This window comes from Mytilus edulis, chromosome 3, assembly GCF_963676685.1.
Source record: "Mytilus edulis chromosome 3, xbMytEdul2.2, whole genome shotgun sequence".
NCBI classification, from domain to species: Eukaryota; Metazoa; Mollusca; class Bivalvia; order Mytilida; family Mytilidae; genus Mytilus; species Mytilus edulis.
Window position 1 is genome coordinate 54398280 of NC_092346.1, and position 19872 is coordinate 54418151.

At 33.3% G+C, this 19872-nt stretch overlaps 1 protein-coding gene and 2 non-coding genes across 3 annotated transcripts in view; 1 reads left to right on the plus strand and 2 right to left on the minus strand.

Annotated features, from left to right (window-relative positions):
* Trnac-gca (transfer RNA cysteine (anticodon GCA)) overlaps window positions 1–58 on the minus strand; it is a 72-nt gene extending 14 nt beyond the window's left edge. Inside the window, exon 1 of the tRNA in view lies at window positions 1–58. This exon is cut by the window's left edge and continues 14 nt beyond it. This is a non-coding gene — a tRNA (tRNA-Cys).
* A 392-nt stretch (window positions 59–450) lies between these two features.
* On the plus strand, window positions 451–522 carry Trnat-ugu (transfer RNA threonine (anticodon UGU)). The gene has a single exon. It is a non-coding gene; the product is annotated as a tRNA-Thr (tRNA).
* A 673-nt stretch (window positions 523–1195) lies between these two features.
* Window positions 1196–10853, minus strand: LOC139516862 (succinyl-CoA:acetate/propanoyl-CoA:succinate CoA transferase-like). Its single transcript, XM_071307228.1, has 7 exons — window positions 10472–10853; window positions 9032–9184; window positions 8243–8482; window positions 7221–7409; window positions 6435–6650; window positions 2568–2834; window positions 1196–1830 (listed from the first exon to the last, which is right to left on the minus strand). Exons 1-7 carry the CDS (start codon window positions 10644–10646, stop codon window positions 1643–1645), a joined length of 1428 nt encoding a protein of 475 aa, XP_071163329.1. The 5' UTR covers window positions 10647–10853; the 3' UTR covers window positions 1196–1642.
* Between the last annotated feature and the right edge of the window lie 9019 nt (window positions 10854–19872).

Sequence of the window (19872 nt, forward strand, 5' to 3'; positions counted from 1 at the left end):
TTCGAACCGGGGACCTCTCGATCTGCAGTCGAATGCTCTACCACTGAGCTATACCCCCAGATGAAAAACTTTAAGCAATTTTGGGTTCTTATAGGTGATAACCTTAATGGTTACAACCAATACAAGTTGAGAGTTAAGACTTTTTGTCCACAAAAAAAAAAAAAAAAGATGATTCAAGGCTGTCTTTCACGTCAGACAATTTCATTGATCTAATTGGAAAAGGTGACGTGTACATATAGATAAGACTTCGATATTGTATAATGACATACTTCTCCGCACTCAGTTTGCTGGTGCGAGCTGGGTCGTATTAAAACGAAACTGAAATCCCAATATTTCAGACGATTCCATACACTTGGCTGAATTTTGATGTTTTTGTAAGATTTTCTTTTTTCACTTTGAGTAAAAAGGACCTACCTTTATCAGTACAAATTTCACACATCTGAAGCAAGAGCCTCCATAGCTCAGTGGTAGAGCACTGGTCTTGTAAACCAGGGGTCGTGAGTTCGATCCTCACTGGGGGCTTAGGAGATAATATTCACATCTCCCCAAGTTTTTGCTGCCGTTGTATTGGTTCTTGTTCATTTTCCTCAAGATTTGACACATGAGAAGTGCAATTTCATGTAACAGTATGATGCCAAGTTTTGACATGCAAACATGGTTAGTTGAGCGAAATAGACGGCACACTATAACTAAAGGCGTGACATGTTCAATTCTGTTTTGTAAGATATTTTCCAATCAATCAAATCTTTTTTCTTTCCGGAATGTCGACACTCTGAAGAGTATGTATGCCTTTTCAAATTGATTTCTTCGTGTACAGATATGCACTGTCACATTGAAACCTGAAGGATAGGATGTCTTTCATTTTTTCTCCTCCAGTAATCCAAAATATATTTATCGAGTAGTAAAAAAGGGGGCACCCGGGTTCGAACCGGGGACCTCTCGATCTGCAGTCGAATGCTCTATCACTGAGCTGGAATTCAAATAAAAATGGTGCAATACAATCATAATGGTGCATTAAAATCATTCTGTTTTTTTATTCAAATATCTTTGATGAAAACACGTGTTCTCAATGTTGATTTGCTACTTCTGTAGTCATTTACACTGTGTATGTTAAACATCTAGAACAGTGTATGGTAAGTTTGTTTATGTCGTTGCATCTGTCCTTACAGCAGGATGCGCAATAAGGCAAAGTAAAACGAGACAGAATCATCACATTTTTTTTATTCAAGCCAGTTACATATTACCGTACATAATATATAGGTGTACAATAAAACTGCACATTACAAGCCATATGTATATAACAAGCCACACGTACAATAAAACTGTACATTACAAGCCAAATGTACATTCGAAAATATATTACCACAAATACTTAATGATAACAGCATGCTTACTTTGGGAATTCCACCTTTTCATACATAATTTAAAACAAAAATATTTTCATTTTGTGTATAATAATACATTTATTTTTTTATTACCGTTGAAATGAATAGATCATGCATCTCATGCAGAGACGAGTTTTCAGTAAATTCGAATTATTTATCCGTCAAATTTCGAACTAAATCACAGGCATATTACCTTTTAATGCCAAATAGTTTAAGTTGAATTGTCGTTTTTTTCGATGAGTATTCAATAAAATAACTTAATATGGTGAAGGCATACACTTCATTCTTTCATATGCCTCCTTTTCTAATCTTTCTCTGTGATTGGGATGTGCTATTTTGATTAATTCATATGCTCGCTGTCGCAAGTTCTTTCCAAACAAGTAGGCTATTCCATATTCGGTCACTATATAATGGACATGCGCTCTTGTTGTAACAACACCGCTACCTTAAATGGAATACAAATCATGTAAATATTTTTAAAATAGATGAAACTCATTTTAGTTACGAAGAAACAAGCATCTAATCCACAATAAATCTGATTCAAAAATCAATTTGTATGTTTTGTAGTGTTTTACAGTACCTCTTTTTTTAAAACGGGTTACTTAATTCATACAGCAGTCAAAAGCGAGTTCGAAAAATGAAATATTAAAAATGTTTGAAACTCATCTCGTAGATATCCGGTTAATAATTTAATGCGCCATTTATTTTAGATAATGCAATGTTCGGCAACTTTGTTGAGCGCATGTATCACACAGCACTAGCAATTGAAGGTAAAATAATTATGACTTGAACTCTTCCTCATTTATAATCCTATCCCTCTTGATCATTAATCTAAGAACTTTCAGAATAATCTTTCTTGGAACTATCATAAACTGGCTTGTTTGTTTAGGGACCAGCTGTAGCATGCCTCCGGGTGCTGGATTTTCTCGCTGTATTGAAGACCCATAGGTGGCCTTCGGCTGTTTTGTCCTCTTTGGTCGGGTTGTTGTCTCTTTGACACATTCCCCATTTCCATTCTCATTTTTATTATCCATTCGTTTCGTTAGTTGATTTAGTCTTACGTTTATTTTTTTTTTTCAGTTTTTATGGATTTCCCTTTTTGGAATTGACCTTGAATTCGGAATTTTTATTTTAATGTCTTATAACAGTTATATTTTTTTTAAACTACAAAAAAATAGTTACCATTTTTTAGCATGTTAACAATTTTACTCTCTCCTCTCTTTGTGCTAGATGTCATGGCAATGATAGGCTTTCCTCTACCATCTAGAGATAATGCCGCTCCACTGATAAAATCAATCTGTCCCCCAAAACCGGAGTATATCCTTTCACCAATCGAATCAGCACACACTTGTCCACCTAAGTCCACCTCTATACACGAGTTAATGGCGGTCACTTTCGGGTTCTGACAAATTACTGCCGTACTGTTTGTGAAGGAAACATCACACATTTCTAAAATAAATAATTTTTCGCATTCGCTGATAATTGCCGTTTGCATTGTATTGAAATAATTGAGGAATGGATTTAGTTAATTTCATAGTTTTGATACGACCTTCAGTGAAGAACGTCTTATATGATTAACCGTTTTATCTTCTTATAAGAGTTAAAAACAGCAAAACATCCAAAAAAAAAACCAGTAAAATATTTAAATTTAAGAGCATCGAATTCTAGTCTATTTTTCTAATAAATCAATATTTAATTTGCGTCTCAAGTTGTGTAAAAATAGAACAACTATTTTGGAATTTTCAGTTACCATATAAAAAAAGATTATTGTCACAAACAACGCAAGGTGTATCATATAGTTTTAGAGTACCCCTATGGATATTTAAGCGAGTTCAAATTAATTTCACATACAAAGCTAAAAGCTAACTTGAATATGAAAAGTGTAAGTGTTCACATGTTCTAGGTAGCAACGTTGGTATAATTCGTTTGGAGACGAACAGATGAAATCCTATCGTTGTTTTATAATTTTATAAGAACGCACATGTATACAAATTGCAGTTTATCCAATGAATTAAAGAAGCCATCCATCTCGTTGGGCTTCAATTTACTCCAACTGATAATTTTAGGATAACCTACAACTGACCACGAATTGTTTGTAACAGTTATATCTAACTGGTAATTAAGCACTGGTGGTAAGCGGATGGTCGTAACTTAAAGTTACGACCATCCGAAGATGGGAGACAACTCTAGGGATAAATTTTTCTTTTCCGATTTTCGTGCAGTAAAAAATTATTCAGTAAAACCGCTTGTCTTGTACATACTAATCGTCAGTGCGTTGATATTGAAACAAAATTTGATGCATAAAAACATTCCAATTTTCGTAAAATGATCATTCAATAATTCGAGCATGATGGTCGTAACTAAAAAAACAAAAATGTTCAGGATGGTCGTAACTTAAAATTGTGATGGTCGTAACTCTTTATTAAATAGGACCGAATAAGACAAGGTACGAGTTTTAAACGTGTCTTTTGTTATATGAATATATTATATGATATATTTGTGAAGTTGATTTCACTAAATGATAAAAACTAAAAGGGGTGAAGAGAGGGATACCTGTAAAGTGCGAAAGGAAAGAAAATTGGAACGAATCGAAAGAAAAAAAACAAACAATACAAAATGAAATGACCAGTCACTGTTACTTAAAATATAATGTATAAAATCAACCAAGAGGCAACTAATTATAAGCGGTTAAGTTTAATAACAATATAAATTTCTCAAAAGTGGAGAATTCATTTTAAAACACAGCTCTAGTTATGATCATTCTTAGTTACGAATTAAGAAAAGGCGCTTTTAACAAATTTGACATCACATGAAATAACAGTATCCTGATTTTTTCATATATTTTGCATGTATTGAAAAGATAAACTTTTTAAAAACTAGTAGTACCTACTAGGTGGAATTTAAAAGAAAAAACTACAATTTAAAATTGATACTTTAAGTCGAAAGAGCATAAGTAAGGAATAAAAATAATGTTATGGGGGTCGTTATCGAGACAAGACCATATCTGCGAATGCGCAGGTCCGTAATCGAATTAAAGAACATACATCTTATTCTTAGCCTGGATTTTGAGAAGTCGTATTGTCATTTGGTATAGTCAGGCTGATTATAAGGTGCAATTTCGAAGTTCAGGTATACATCATACTCGAATTTTTGAATGACTATTTTACGAAAATTGGAATGATTTTATGTGTCAAATTTGGTTTCAATAACAACGCACTCATGATATGTGTATATGAGACAAGCGGTTTGACTCAAATGAACCTTTTACTGCACGAAAATCGGAAAAGAAAAACTTATCCCTAGAGTTGTCTCCCATATTCAGATGGTCGTAACTTTTAGTTACGACCATCCGCTTACCACCAGTGATTAAGGTATTTATTATCTTGGACGCAATGAGGTGATATGAGAAAGAAAAGACGGAAATATTTCTGAGACGTTTGTACCCAAGAGCTGAGTTTTCTTGAACAATAATTTGAGTACACGTCTTGAACTAGAATAGTATAAAATTTTGGTAGATTGATATAAAGTTACACACTTTAGATAAAGTTAAAAGCACAATTGCATAATAAAAAAGTAAGCATAGATGGTATTACTACCAATGAGACATTTTTTTCGCCGATTTACTAACGGACGAGAAAGTAAACGTTTATCGGTCACTGTATGTCCTTTAATAATGAGCGAATACAATACCATAAATAAGGTATCAAGCCCTGACATGAAAAAATGTGGACCAATTAACATTAAAACTAGCTTTAAAGATAAAAATGAAACAGACATGGCAAACAGCAACCAATGATAGCAATTGAAATACAGGGTTCTGCCTTAAAGAATGTGGTAGGCTCAAATGTGAACAATCAACACTATCTCTAACCTGTGACAGTGGTGTTAAATCTACAACTAAACGTAAGGGAAAGAAATATAAAAACTGTAGGAAAAGTCTTGACATGTGAGATGAGCAAGTAGCACAAAAGAAACATCTGACAAACATACAACAGACACAAAGTACTAATTTAATTAAACAGAATCATTTTGTACAGGAAATAAGTTGAATTCCTTCAAAGACAATTGTCGCTAGGTAACGAAAGTTGTTTCGGTAAAATGTCTGCTATGAAGGGTCACATAAATCATGTCAGTAGTTTTCTCGTTTGTATTGTTTTACATTTGTCATTTCATGACTTTGTATACCTTATTATGCGGTATATTATCTTTTGTTCATTATTGAAGGCCACACGGTAACCTAAAGTTGCTAACTTGTATCATATGATCTCTGGTGGAGAGTTGTCTCATTGACAATCATATCGCATCTTCTTATTTTATACAGTTGTATCCAAAGGTCGAAAGAAAGTAAAGTGATATGAAACCTTTTTGTCGTTCCAGCTGAATACCATCTAGCATAGTTTCCAAAGATTGGTAAATTTATACGTCTTTTTAAAAGTCAAGTGATGAGATACAATGTAAATGGCCATGGAGAGAGAAATATCAGACATGGCAAAACATCTTTTCTAATTAAACGATTGTTAGTGTTTAAGTTGGATCGAACGTTGTGGTACCTTTAGAATGAAATTCAAAACAGTGTGGCTGTGGCCATTGATTGACACATTAAATTCATCCATTGACTGGGACAATTTACGTGAACGTTTGTTTGTAACGACCACTGTTCACGACGTACCTACGATAGACATTTAAACTGCGGGGTCACCAAAGGTTTCTTAACGCCTTTAATTATAAAATAATTCGAAAAATTAATCAGGAATAACCTTTATGTTTTGATTTATATAATTGATATAAATCAAAACATCGTGTTATTTCTGATTAATTTTTCGAATTACTTTATTAAGGTGTTGAGAATCTTTGGTGACCCCATAGTTTAAGTGTCTTTAAAAAGTACATAGTAAGCAGTGGTCGTTACATACAAACGTTCACCTAAATTGTCCCAGTCAATGGATGAATTTAATGTACGTGTCAATCAATGGCCACAGCCACACTGTTTTGAATTTCATTCTATATATCGTGATCATTAAGGATATATTTTATTTACTAGTATCTTACCAACGAAAGGATTGTTGTCCATGAAGTCGTATAACCGTTTGGTTCCAATAGCAAAAGTGCTAATGGTTTTCCCCGTTTGTACGTTTTTCAGAGCATTTGTAATATTTCCATTTTCTACTAAGTCTACCACACCGTCACTAAACATTTCTGAATGTACTCCTAAATCTTTATGATCCGTTAGTTCCGCTAAAACTGCGTTTGGTATAGAACCAATACCTAAAACATAATACACATGTTGTTGTGATAGTGCATTACATATACAATCCGCGTGGCGATACGATCGAAACTTAGAAGCAATGAAATAACTCACATCATATATTTAGGAATGGTACTTAGTAGCAAAGGGGATTCCGTTTTAATATCTTTAACTGAATTTCTTAACTAATATCTTGCAAATGAATACACAAAGAAATTTATATTTTCCCCCACCTTTTTTTATATGTATGAATTGATTGCATCTTTTTCATAAATTGTCACATGTATTTGAGCATGAAACTTTCCAGCATCTAATTATTGAGTTCAACCGTTTACCAAGTACTTAGACTAGTACATATAGAATAGTGCGCCATCTAAAACCAAACTTTATCAAATCATACAACATTTGGTAAATCTTATGTCTCTTTTATAGCTTTGATTATGATTTTTTGTTTGTTTTATCAGATCTTCAGCGTTTATAAAGCTTTAAATAGTTTGGCCGGGAGCATAACAAAAGACACACAAAAAGCTTGTCGAAATGCATAGATGGTTCAGTAAAATCGGCACTATCACCAGTCACAAAGTTCATACCCATTTGAAGCGTAGCGCCATCTTCTACTAGATTATCTGCTATCAGCCTTCCGATCTTTTTCTCCTCCTGAGTCGGTTTACTCATGGACAGTTCTGGAATGCTGAAGTTACAGTCTACAATAGCATCTAAGTGTGACTGGTGGATCATGCCGTCTCCTATTGTTCGTGGAAGGTTTTTATTGGTGGCACCTATAAAAAAAATGATAGCTAATAAAAGTACCGAGAAGGAAAATTAGTATCATATGTGAACATGGCAATATATTGTCCCTTTGTAATCTGATGAAGGAAGCACTGTGATTAAATTTCTGATATTAACATTTGTATTTATTTGTGAACTGTTACAGAAGTATGCATATTTACAGTAAACATTCTTGAATAAATAAATTTGGTGTATTTACTGTCTTCTGATTGGTTAAAAGAATTAGCTTTATTTTCAATGTTATCAATTTTTATGACGACACGCCCACTCTAACGTTGTGTATTCATACGCAAACATCTGTGTACGTTGTTATTCGTATTAATATACATCTTTGAGCCTTATTTTTGATAGAAATTTATTTATAATGAATGGCAATAATTCATTTTGAATTTATTGAACCATTCGCGGATTATTCAATGTGAAGAGTCAAAAATTCATTTTATGGTTCAATAAATTGCCATTCATTAAATGACAATTTTTTTTAGAGTTTGATATAACCATAATATAAATGCAAAAATCATTGCCAGGTATTTAATAGTGCAAGTAATGCTACTATCGCCATACCAAGAATCCGCTTGTTTGATACAATTCTTCAGTATGCAATCGCAATAATAAATCTCGCATTTTTTCCAATGTTCAAAAATTGTAATAATAAAATTAACACAATAATTTCTAAATTTGCATTTCATTTATGTGCAGATGTACAATAAAAATCTAGATGAGTTTATTTTGAACACAATCATCACATCACTTTCTTTTGTAAAGTTTATACTGACAATCTTAATGAGAAATAAAAGCGTTTTATGGTCTATATTTTAAATACCAATGATATACTTGGCATTCTGTATGGCAGCACGTGTACAATCAACACTGGGTCCTAAGGAACAGAATCCATGTTTATCAGGTGGCGTTACTGATATCAAAGCTACGTCAAGCTCAATCTTCTTCAGTCGAAACAACAATGGTATCTCATACAGAAATATAGGAGTACTGTCAGCTCTACCTTCACTCACTGCAGAACGAGAATTAGCAGCAAGGAAGAGTGAATTCGATCGAAATATTCCTGAAATGTAACACATACTCATTAAGACTAATAATATTTCAGTAGCACATGTCATTGTCTTATATAAAAACATTGGTTTATATATATATAAAACGTCGCAAGATACTGGTGTTATTTTGGTGAAATCGTGGACAAGACACATGCATCTCATTAATCTATAAACAATAAAATTGTTAATCTGAAGTGTTATTTATCATTTTAAAGCTGTTAAATTCTACTTTCAGAATATTGCAATTTTGTATATGAAACAGACTATTTTCCTTAAGTAAAAATCAATATAACCTTTAATTTTGAATATTGTTTCATTGTCCCGCGTTACGCTTTAAGTTTGTGAAATTCTGAATATCGATGAAATGAAAGAGAATCAGACCTAACATTTATGTGATTGTCGATCCTTTTCGGCCTTTTCTAATGAAAAAAAATGCCACAGGCTTTCCTTTTGCTATATATCCTTTTTTGATAGTATTATTTTTATTTTTCTGCAATATATATGTTTTCATCCATTCACGTTTTCAGTAAAGAGGTCGAAATTTGAAAAAGAAACCAAACCTTGGTATTCAGGATTATTGTATCTGCCTGCGCCCTCGGTATGGAGATGTATAAGCTCTACATTCTTCAATCGTGAGTTCCTTCCATGATCACACATAGCCTCTATTAATGGCAATGGAGTAGCTGCAGCTCCATGGATGAAGACTTTATGCCCTGAATAATAAAACAAATTTTGTTTTAATGACTTTATGGTTTCAGAATAGTTTGCCTGCAAATTTTTTCATGACTGTTTTGAATTTCCACAAAAAAAAGAAAATCACGCTACGTGTATTGCTTCATTTGAGGATACCAGCACCATCTGATTACAATGCCCCAATTCTTTGAGCGTAGGTGCGGATTATTCATTTTTTTGGAACTTACATTTGTTTTGATACTTTAATCAAAAACAAATTAGTTTAAATAACATGCAGGGACACACATTTTTCTTTTAAATGACATGAGGGCTTATGTTTACTTAATGTATTTTGTACGACCTTGTTCATTGTAAGTTAACCCAAGGTTTTTTTTATTTATTCAAACTTAATCGTATTTCTTCAAAACAATTCCTATATTCCAAACATTGGTGAACCTTTAATTGCATTCTTAATTGATATTTTTATACTGTTTGTCAGTTTCAAAGCAAGACAAAGAATACTGTATGCTTATGGAATTGCTTTCTTTCAAGTTCATCGTCATTGTTAGTTATTTAAAATCCTGAATTTGTTTTCTTTCGTTTTACCATCTCTGCTAGCCAAACATTACGATTTAGTCCCTCCCTTGGTAGACTGGATCGAAGATGTCGTGTTTTGTGTTTTTGTTTTTTAGCGAGCAGACAACAAAGCGTTGGGTGAACTCTTTCTAAACTCATATGTTTACAGATTTGCTTTAGTTGACAATACTTTACAGATTAACCAAATCTGATAGATCAACTATTTTAAGGATTCCGAGACATTGTTGTGGTTTTTGAATTTCACCTTTAAATAAAAGCTGTGAAATGTAATTATAATAGCACAGAGCTAAAATTAGTTAAATAGTGTGTAAATACAGCCTGTCAAGGCCAGCAAAACGAAATTAAATCGATATCAAAAGGTCAAGTAGTGGTCAGTAAAATTAGTTTACCTTGTCTTGATATAGTTTAATTTTTCATGTATCCCACTTTAAGGATATAGCAATTCGAATTACATAAATTAAAATGGGGGTCTGAGTAGGAGTATAACATTGTGGATTAGGCGACTATTAAAGAAATAATATTGTATTATTATGTATAAATCAGCTGACTGACAGCAATTAAATGAAAGATTACGGAAACACGGCTGGGACATTATATACTCCTGTGAATTCAAACGAAGGTCCAGAGTTGACATATAAGTATTACCTCAAAATGGTTTTCTCTTGGTTTAATTATAATAAAACCAGGTGCCCACAATTAGTATATCCAATTATGAATTAAGAGCGACTTACCAGACTGAATAACTTGAACAGCTTCATCTGCTGTTTTGTTCTGAGGATATGTATCTGCCAGTGGATGGAACGGTTCTGGAGCATATAGGTAAAAACTTCTCACTCTCGTGTGTCCAACTCCAAATTTGTCAAGAATTCGTAAACTCGAATGTATACCCCGTAATGAAAATGCCATGGTAAAAACTAATCCAACTTGTTATAAATTTTAATGAAGAATGTTAATTTTGTTATCGGACTTTAATGGAAAGTAAACTTGAGAATGCATCATCTTGATCGTAATTTACAACAAAACTTAATAGCGCTCTAGCATGTGATGAATCCATTGATTATATCTATGATCTGCTATGAATTATTGTCTGTTTCCATTTTTATTTTATTTTTTCTACTGATCAAAACTAATTATAATCATTTCACAGAGATAGTATAGAAAAAGTGATACGATTATTTATTTCTTTACACAGGCATTTCAAACATATGTGGTCGATTGACCTTAGTTTTATTGTGTATGTTCCCTTAAACAAACAATTTTTAATCTATGTTGGGAAATAGCAGTATCAGCTTAGTAGTCAGTACTTACGTACTTACATGATTTATTAAAAACCTTTCTGAAATTGTCCGTTTATAAATTTCGAAATTACATATTTACAGAAACTAAAGCTGGCAAAGTAGACCTTGATGCATTTGTCATTTTTTTGGGTCCTTTTTGATCATATAGCTCTTCAACTGTTTCGGTTCATATACATCCTTGCATGGTTTTCAAATATTCGACTTTGAGCATTCCTGTTGAAGGTAACTGCAGAAAAGCGCTTCGGACGCATACAATTTTTAACGTGATGTTATTAATATTTTATAACATATTTCTCTGTTTGAATTTACAACCGTAATGATGGCCGGATGCTGCCATTTAGCGTTTTTCACCTTTAATGATTTTAAAAGGCGAAAACGTGAATACTCGAGAAACTAAGGCAGCAACCATTTGATTTTCTGGGGGGGGGGGGGGGGGGGGGGGGCTATGGGTTTTTTTTCTGGACAATTTTTTTTTTCGCCTGCTGCGAAAAACAATCTATTTTTTCGCGACAAGTCGAAAACAATTTTTTTCTTTCAATTTTAGCATTACATATAGTGGCAGCTGAGGGTGAAACAAACAATTTTTTTTCTCAGAATCAAAAACAAATTATTTTTTTCTCCAAAAACTGGAAACAAACTTTTTTTTCCATAAAAAACCATAGCCCCCCCCCCCCCCCCCCCCCCCAGAAAATCAAATGGTTGCTGCCTAAAAGCGAAATTGTTTTGCTGTGCGATTCCGCCTTTTGGCTTTTTGCGATTTCTCCGGGTATGTTTTTATGTGTGTTTTTCCCACTTGTGTTTATTACCTCTGTGCTTTCTCGATCCTGAAATATTGAGAAATATTTTGCTTCGAGCACCACTCATGACACTAAATCAGACGAAAAAGAGGCCTGGCAAATAAAAATCTGAGCCTGTTATCCATGTTATAACGCTTCAACCCAGTATCTATGATATAAAAAAACATCTTAAAATCCGGTATATATTTTTTCTTAACTCATTCGAAAACCTTAGTTACATTTATGAACAGGCAAGATGTACTACTATATCTGGCCTTAAGCACCACTGTAGAAATATAAATTGTTAAAAAAAAAACTTATTTGTCACTGTTCAATGTGAACCGTGAATGTTATTTCTGTAAATTTGTGTTTAAAATGGTGAATTATTCGAAACATTAAGGTTTTCTTCCAACAGACATAGATCTTCATAGACGTTTTTGGCACACTTTTTCTGACGATCATAGTTCTTCATCATTTAAAATTTGAATGGATATCATCTTTTTCAATGGTCTTTTATTTGTATTTGGATGAAGGATTCTGCTACAAACAACTGAATGTAGATTAAAGTCCGTATATTTTTGTACATTTTTTTTATTCTGTCAAAAATTGATCATGTTTGACAATAAAAATCTATGTGATATGAATTATGCCAAATATGGTTTAAGGTGATCTATACCTGGAGGTAGAAATAGCTTATAGTATTTCGAATAAATAAATGTTATAAATAGGAAATATTCAGAAAAATTAACATATCAATGAAATTTCGTGTCATCTCAAAAACAGCTGGTGTTTACGGTAATAAATTGGCAAACCTATAACTATAGACTGAAAACAAATATACGATTGATATTAATTTTATTTAGTAACTGAGGCCTTGGGATTATATGGCAAATACATGAATGCAAAATATTACCATTCTTGTTAGAATTTTAAAAAAAAAAGTGTCTTGGGCTAGTGTCACAATCGGGAAAGAAACTTTTACCAGGAATGAAATCGACCTAGTTTTTGTAAGGACTTACAAAAAGTCGCAACACCAAGAACGCGTTTTGTCTATAAAAGAGACACCAATTAAAACAGTTTGAAGGGCAAATCATATAGAAATTCGAATGTATAAAAGAACAAATAAAAGTTTTAGCTAAGCCATCAATTGATTGGTAAAAACAATATCTAGTGTTTCGAATAAAACAAAATTGAAACAGAAATGATAGCATTATCAAAAGACTCATGAGCAGGTGACATCCTTAGGAATAAACCGTCCACTAGCAGTGGCATCGACCAAGTGTTTGTAAAAAGTCATAAAAAATGTCAGTCTTAAATTTTTTTTTTATATAGGACTCACAAGTAGCGCCAATTAAAACTGTAGGAATGGTAAAATAAGTTCAAAGTTAACCTAGTGATTGTCAAGAATCATTAAAGATATTAGGCTTATAATTTTAAACGCCGGACTTTCGTTTCGTCTACTTAAGACATAACACTCGACAGTTTGAAGTGCAAATCGAATACAAAGTTGGAGAGGATATTAAAATAAATTTAAAGAGTTGAGTCAATACATTTTTAAGGTCACCACTACCTTGGGTAAAACATCTGAGTGTTACTAATAATCTAAAAAAAAAATTAAATCAATGATATTTCATATACGCAAAAGTGATCTCTACTAGGCTGATGACACAACCAGGGACAAACGTCCACAAGCAGCAGCGTAGAACAATGGTTGTACAAATTCATCAATGATAAAAAGTAAAATCGTAAAAATGCTGAACTCTAAGGAATATTCAAAAGGGAAGTCCGGACTCCCTAATCAAAGGACAAAATGAAAAGCTCATCAAACGAATGGAAAACAACTTTATAATTTGTTAAAGCAAACACATCTGACATAAGCAATGATCCAATCAAAATAATTGGAAGGCCATGTACTAAATACAAAGATGAAGAGTATAAACACAATTCGTACCAAATACGACTAAGGTCATGTAGAGTAAGATTAGTGTTTCTAATAATTCAAAATTATATCACAAGAGTGCCGACTACTGGTGACACCAATGGGGACCAAAGGTTCACCAACAGTGGTATCGACACAGTGTTTGTAAAACTTAAAGATATCAGGCTACAAATTTGCTACGTGCGCTTCGTCCACATATGACCCACAAGTAACGCGTAGATAAAAAAAAAAGATTGAAGTTCTTAATAAATACGAGGTTAAAAGCATTTTCAAAATATTTCTCACAAATATATGAATTGAAAAGAAAAACTTTAATTTTTCGATTAATTCAATTTTTTTTGAGAGATAAAGAGGAGATAGGATGAAAGCTATTCTTTGGTTTCAAAACTTGCAAAAATATAAAATCTATACATACTCCTAAATTGAAAAAAAACGAAAAGAAAATGCTATGCCGGAGCACTTGCTATTCGGTTGGTGACCTCGGGTACTAAAAGTCCACCAACAGCAGTAAGATCCGACAGATGTTTTATTGTAAATCTATACAACTTTCAAATTCAAGATGCAAAAAAAGTTAACTTTTCATACCTTCTCCTTTACGAAAACATGTTAGTCGTGAGTTGAGACCACTCAACATGGTTACATCGTTTCGGTCCATCAATTCGTGATGTTGATCGTTAAACTCATTTTATGTCGATTTCAATCGTTCTCCCTCATAACTCAGTGGGGCAGTTTCTTTGTACGGAAAACACGTTTATGTCGATAAACTTAAATGCCCGGAAAAAAGTCCCTAATCAAATGACAAAATGAAAAGCTCAAACATATCAAACGAATGGATAACAACTCATATTCCTGACTTGGTATAGGCATTTTCCTATGTAGAAAATGGTGGATTGAACCTGATTTTATAGCTAGCTAAACCTCTCACTTGTAAGACAGTCACATCAAATACCAAAGACGACTGGGCTGATAGTTCAATCAGGAACGAAACGTCTACTAGCATAAGCATCGACGCAGTAGTTGAAAAACAGCACACGAGCGTTTACTGAATGGAATACACACGTTTGACTTCCTATACAAATTCTTTCAGATTCACGTAAGAAATAAAACACCACTACATTTATCATGCGTCCTCAGCACTTTTAATGATATAACTTCACCAGGAACGCTAAAAAGTGGAATATTTGAAAGCCAATGATGTAAAAGAACTGCATTTGATTACGTGGGAGATTTTTTGGATGCTTATCATTTGTCAAGTTGCAAATAAACTTATCATATATACCAGGATTGAAATTTTGTATTTTCGCCATACGCAAATAAAGAACGAAGTTGAAGATCATTGAAGACCAAAAATTCCTAAAGGTTTTTCCAAATACTTCTAAGGTACTCTATTCCGTAATAGAAAAGCTTTAGCGTTTCAAAAATTGAAAGTTTTTAAACAGTTAATTTATAATTTTGACCATATCAATGATAATTGATGTCAACACAGAAGTGCTGACTACTGGGCTTGTGATACCCTCAGGGTGTTTAAACTCCACCAACAGTGGCATCAACCCAGTGGTTGTAAATAAACTCTTCAAAGATACCAGGATTGAAAATTTGTATTTGCACCAGACGCGCATTTCATCTACAAAAGAGGGACCACAGATACCAGAGGGATAGTCAAACACATAGATTGAAAATAAACTGACAACGCCATGGCTAAAAATAAAAAGACAAACAGACACATAATAAAACAGAGGACACAACATAGAAAACTAAAGACTAAGCAACACGAACCCACCAAAAACTGAGGGTGATCTCAGGTGCTCCGGAAATATTAGCAGATCCTGCTCCACGTGTGGCACCCGTCGTGTTGCTTATGTTATTACAAATCTGGTAAATAGTCTAATTCGGTAGGTCACATTTGTGAAAACACGGCCGACACTCGGCTAACCGAGAGATTGGTCGGTTAATCTATATTGAGTATGCGGCTATATCGGCGGTTGGTCTGTTAATCGGGTTGGCTAAAGTCTGTTAATCAGGTGTTATCGAGAAAATCATTGAAAGTTCAACATGTTTCATTGTATAACTTTTTAAATATATGTTTATCATAAAAAATATTCATGTCTAACAAAACAATTCAATGTACTGAATCCAGTGGTGTAATTATTATTTTTCTAGCTTCAATGTACGATCTATAAAATGAAAAGGCGGGTTACTCATCAATAAATTTATACACATTTAACACACACAAACTGTACACAAAATGACACGTTGGTTGAATTTACGTGCATGCAATATTTTGAACATCGAGAAAAGACAGGCATTATGTTTGTTAACCATAATGAAATCATTGTGTGAAAAATCTTCACGAAAATCTGCATTTTGGTGACATAAATCAATCTTTATTTAAAACCTGGTCTGTTAATGGGTCGGATGTATAAAACCCAGCCTGTTAATTGGTCTGTTAAGAGTTATGAATGGCAATAAAAGTATAATTTTATTGCTATATGGGGTGTTATCGGATCAAATGGGTAGGCTCAAGACGAGCGGCTAAAATATACAGAAATAGCACATGAGCAATGAAACATAAAATATACGGAAACAACACATGAACAATGAACAATTTAAACAATGGAAATTGAAAATTGATAAAAACGGTTTCAAAAAGTGTAATATTAAAGTATTAATGTTAATGTCATCCAAGAATGGTCGCATATGGTCCGAGTACACAGTTATCGTCCCTTGATTTTCGTTGTCCATATGGTCCGAGTACACAGTTATCGTCCCTTGATTTTCGTTGTCCATATGGTCCGAGTACACAGTTATCGTCCCTTGATTTTCGTTGTCCATATGGTCCGAGTACACAGTTATCGTCCCTTGATTTTCGTTGTCCATATGGTCCGAGTACACAGTTATCGTCCCTTGATTTTCGTTGTCCACGAATATAGTCCCTACTGTGGACAGTGTGTTACTTGTCAATTTTTTTTATACCCCTTCCAAATTTATTTATTTATGTTTTATGCCTCTAGTAGCAAGAAGGGGGATAAAATTACACTGTAAAAAAATTTGATTCATGAATTATAATGTAAAGTAGTGATTTGGTCCAGTTGAAAAAGGTCAGAAATTAGCATTTCGGAAGCTGTCAAAAGATTTCAAGACCCCCTTCACATAAAATTGTCCATATTTTGAGTTAGAGCTGATGAAGTTTTCTATAATTTTGATATAATTTGTCCCAAAAGTAGTACAACACACTGTAAAAATATTATGGAGAAAGCGCAGGTGGGATTTTTTTTATTTCCATTTATTGTCTAAAGGAAATGCACTACGAAATAACTGTGTACTCGGACCATATGTCATATGGATTCTGTTTAATTGTCATGAATGACACCAATTTGTCATCTACATTGGTAACCAGTATATAGATTAGAGATAAACATCGTAATGTAATTAAACATCAGTAAGTAAAATATATTGGGATGCTAAAATATAAAGAATAGAGAAAGAATAATGAGTAAGATATAAAAGGTAAAAGGAAAAAAAGTCACGGAGGAAACGTGACATAACAATTTAAAGAATAATCCGAACCCTCATGGTATACACGATAATCTGGATGGAGTAGCAGAATATAGAATAGTAGATGTAACGCAAATATAGGACGAAATTTTTTTTTAAAATGTGTTGCGCTAATTCGCTTCCGTAGGATACTGTTGCACCGTATTATCATTTTTTTTTTACTCAGGAACATCTCATTCTTAACTTTTTCTATAGGAAAATATAAAGGTAGCAAAAATAACTGTGGCTAAATTACTCTTAACTGACACAATTTCAATTGTCCAACCCATTAACAGACTTTATTCCCATAATTTTCACTAAAACGTGGTAATATTCACTTTTTATTACAATTATGAAATCTTTACCAATGTAAATTTATGTTTTAGAACCAAAGTACTATTTTGTGTCCTTTAAATGATATCTAAAATTGTTTGTTCCGACTTTTATTAAAAAAAATGCTATGCATATAAGCATAAATACTACATACTTGCGCGACGCCTTTTGATTTTACTGAAAACTGCGTAGACTATGAAATGTTTTTACAAGTGGAAAATGTTCTATGATAGATATCATTTTGTCAGACAGTTTTCTTTTTTTGATTTGGTTCTTATAATATGCCAAAAATCTTTATATTTAATAGAGTTTAACATTAAATTGTGCGTTTTACTCTTAACAGACGTATAACCAACCCGATTAACAGACCAATCTCCCATATAGCCGCATACTCAATATAGATGAACCGACCAATCTCTCGGTTAGCCGAGTGTCGGCCGTGGAAAAGGGAAGGGTATTGTAGTTACGACATAAGAAACGTATCCGATATCATCTGTGAAACGGTTATTCCATAACGGTCAACCAACTCGTGATGGCGTCCGTAAAATGTACGAAGGGATGATTTCAACTTCACCATTTGGAACTCTTGGTTTAATAGCTTCCTTGTGAGCAGCAATCCTCTATCAAGGAAATCATGATAGGAAACACAAGCCCGGGAATATCGTATCAATTGGGAGATATATACTCCATATGCAGGCGATGCTGGAATGTTGCTACATAGAAATGGCAAGTTTACAATTGAGAAGCTGAAATCTTCTCTTTTGTCGTAAAGTTTTCTTTTCAACCGACCCTCATTGTTAATTTCTAGATGTAAGTCAAGATATGAGGCAAATTTAACTGTATCTGTAGGATCCTTTATCTCTAGTTCGATGGGATAGATTCGTTCAACATAGTCACCAAATTTTGTATTATTTAGTGAGAGAACAAAATCTATATAGCGGAACGTAAAGTTAAATGATATTGCTAGCTTCTTATGATTTTTCCTAAAAAGTACCTGTATGAAGTCAGCCTCAAAATGATAAAGAAACAAGTCGGCATGAAGAGGGCACAATTTGTTCCTATTGGAATTCCAACAGTATGTTGAAAAAAACGTCCTCCACACGTAACAAATATGTTGTCAATCAAGAAATCAAGCATCTTGATAATGTCAGTTTCAGAGAATTTTTTGTTTGAATCAGAGTGATTCTATGCAAAGTAGGATGTTTCCCTCCCCAAGACAAGATACTTGTATCTACGTTCGCCATTCTTTTTAATTAAACAAAGTCATTCCAACTCTTTTAATTTGTCTTTTAGTTTAGAATGGGGAATACTTGTGTAAAGTGTAGAAAGTCAAATGTTTGAATACTATTGCAAGATGAGAGAGTCTTAGATTGTATGTACTCTAAAAGATCTTTGGATTTAATTTTTTTTTTTAGTATCCACATCTGATTCACGCCACCTCTAGAATAGGCAGTTTCACAATAACTTTGGAGCCCGGCTTTGATTGCTGATAAAATAGATGTTTTAATGATTTAGAAAGACCCATCAATGACGCTCAAATAAAAAAAAAATTAGAAAGGCAAAATAAAGTACGAAGTTGAAGAGCATTGAGGACTAAAAATTCCTAAAAGTTTTGCTACGGTAATCTATTCCTGAAGTAGAAAAGCTTTAGTATTTTGTAAAGTTTTTAAACAGTTCATTTATGTTATTGACTGTATCAATGATAATTCATGGCAACACAGAAGTACTGACTACTGGGCTGGTTATAGCGTTAGCTGTGAATGCCTTATCACATGCCTTGCAATAGTATTGTATTATCAGTGGCAGGGATATGAAGGCAAATGTTGCCAAGCACTTGATAAATTACCAAAATACAAAGACTACATCCAATCTGGAAGTACAAAAAGTACAGCAATTGCAAAATGTGTCCAACTGTATAGTTCAAAAGGCAAATGTGCGATCGTAAAGAGATACCAGTCTAATATATTGTTACGCCAGACGAGCGACTTTCAAAATGTAAAGGCATTCCATACTGGCTGCTTATATAATTAAGAAGGACTAAAAGAATATACATACAAGATCAGCAATAACAGGGGCTAATTTTACTGTACCAGTTGCGCATTTCGACAATTAATGTCTTCAGAGATGCTCGAGGCCAAAATATTTGAAAATCAAAATCTTATTAAAAAATTGATGAGCAGATAAAAACAAAAAAACGACTTAAACTATAGCCAGAGCAGTGCAATGATCAGCTTTGCACGAAGGAGAAATAT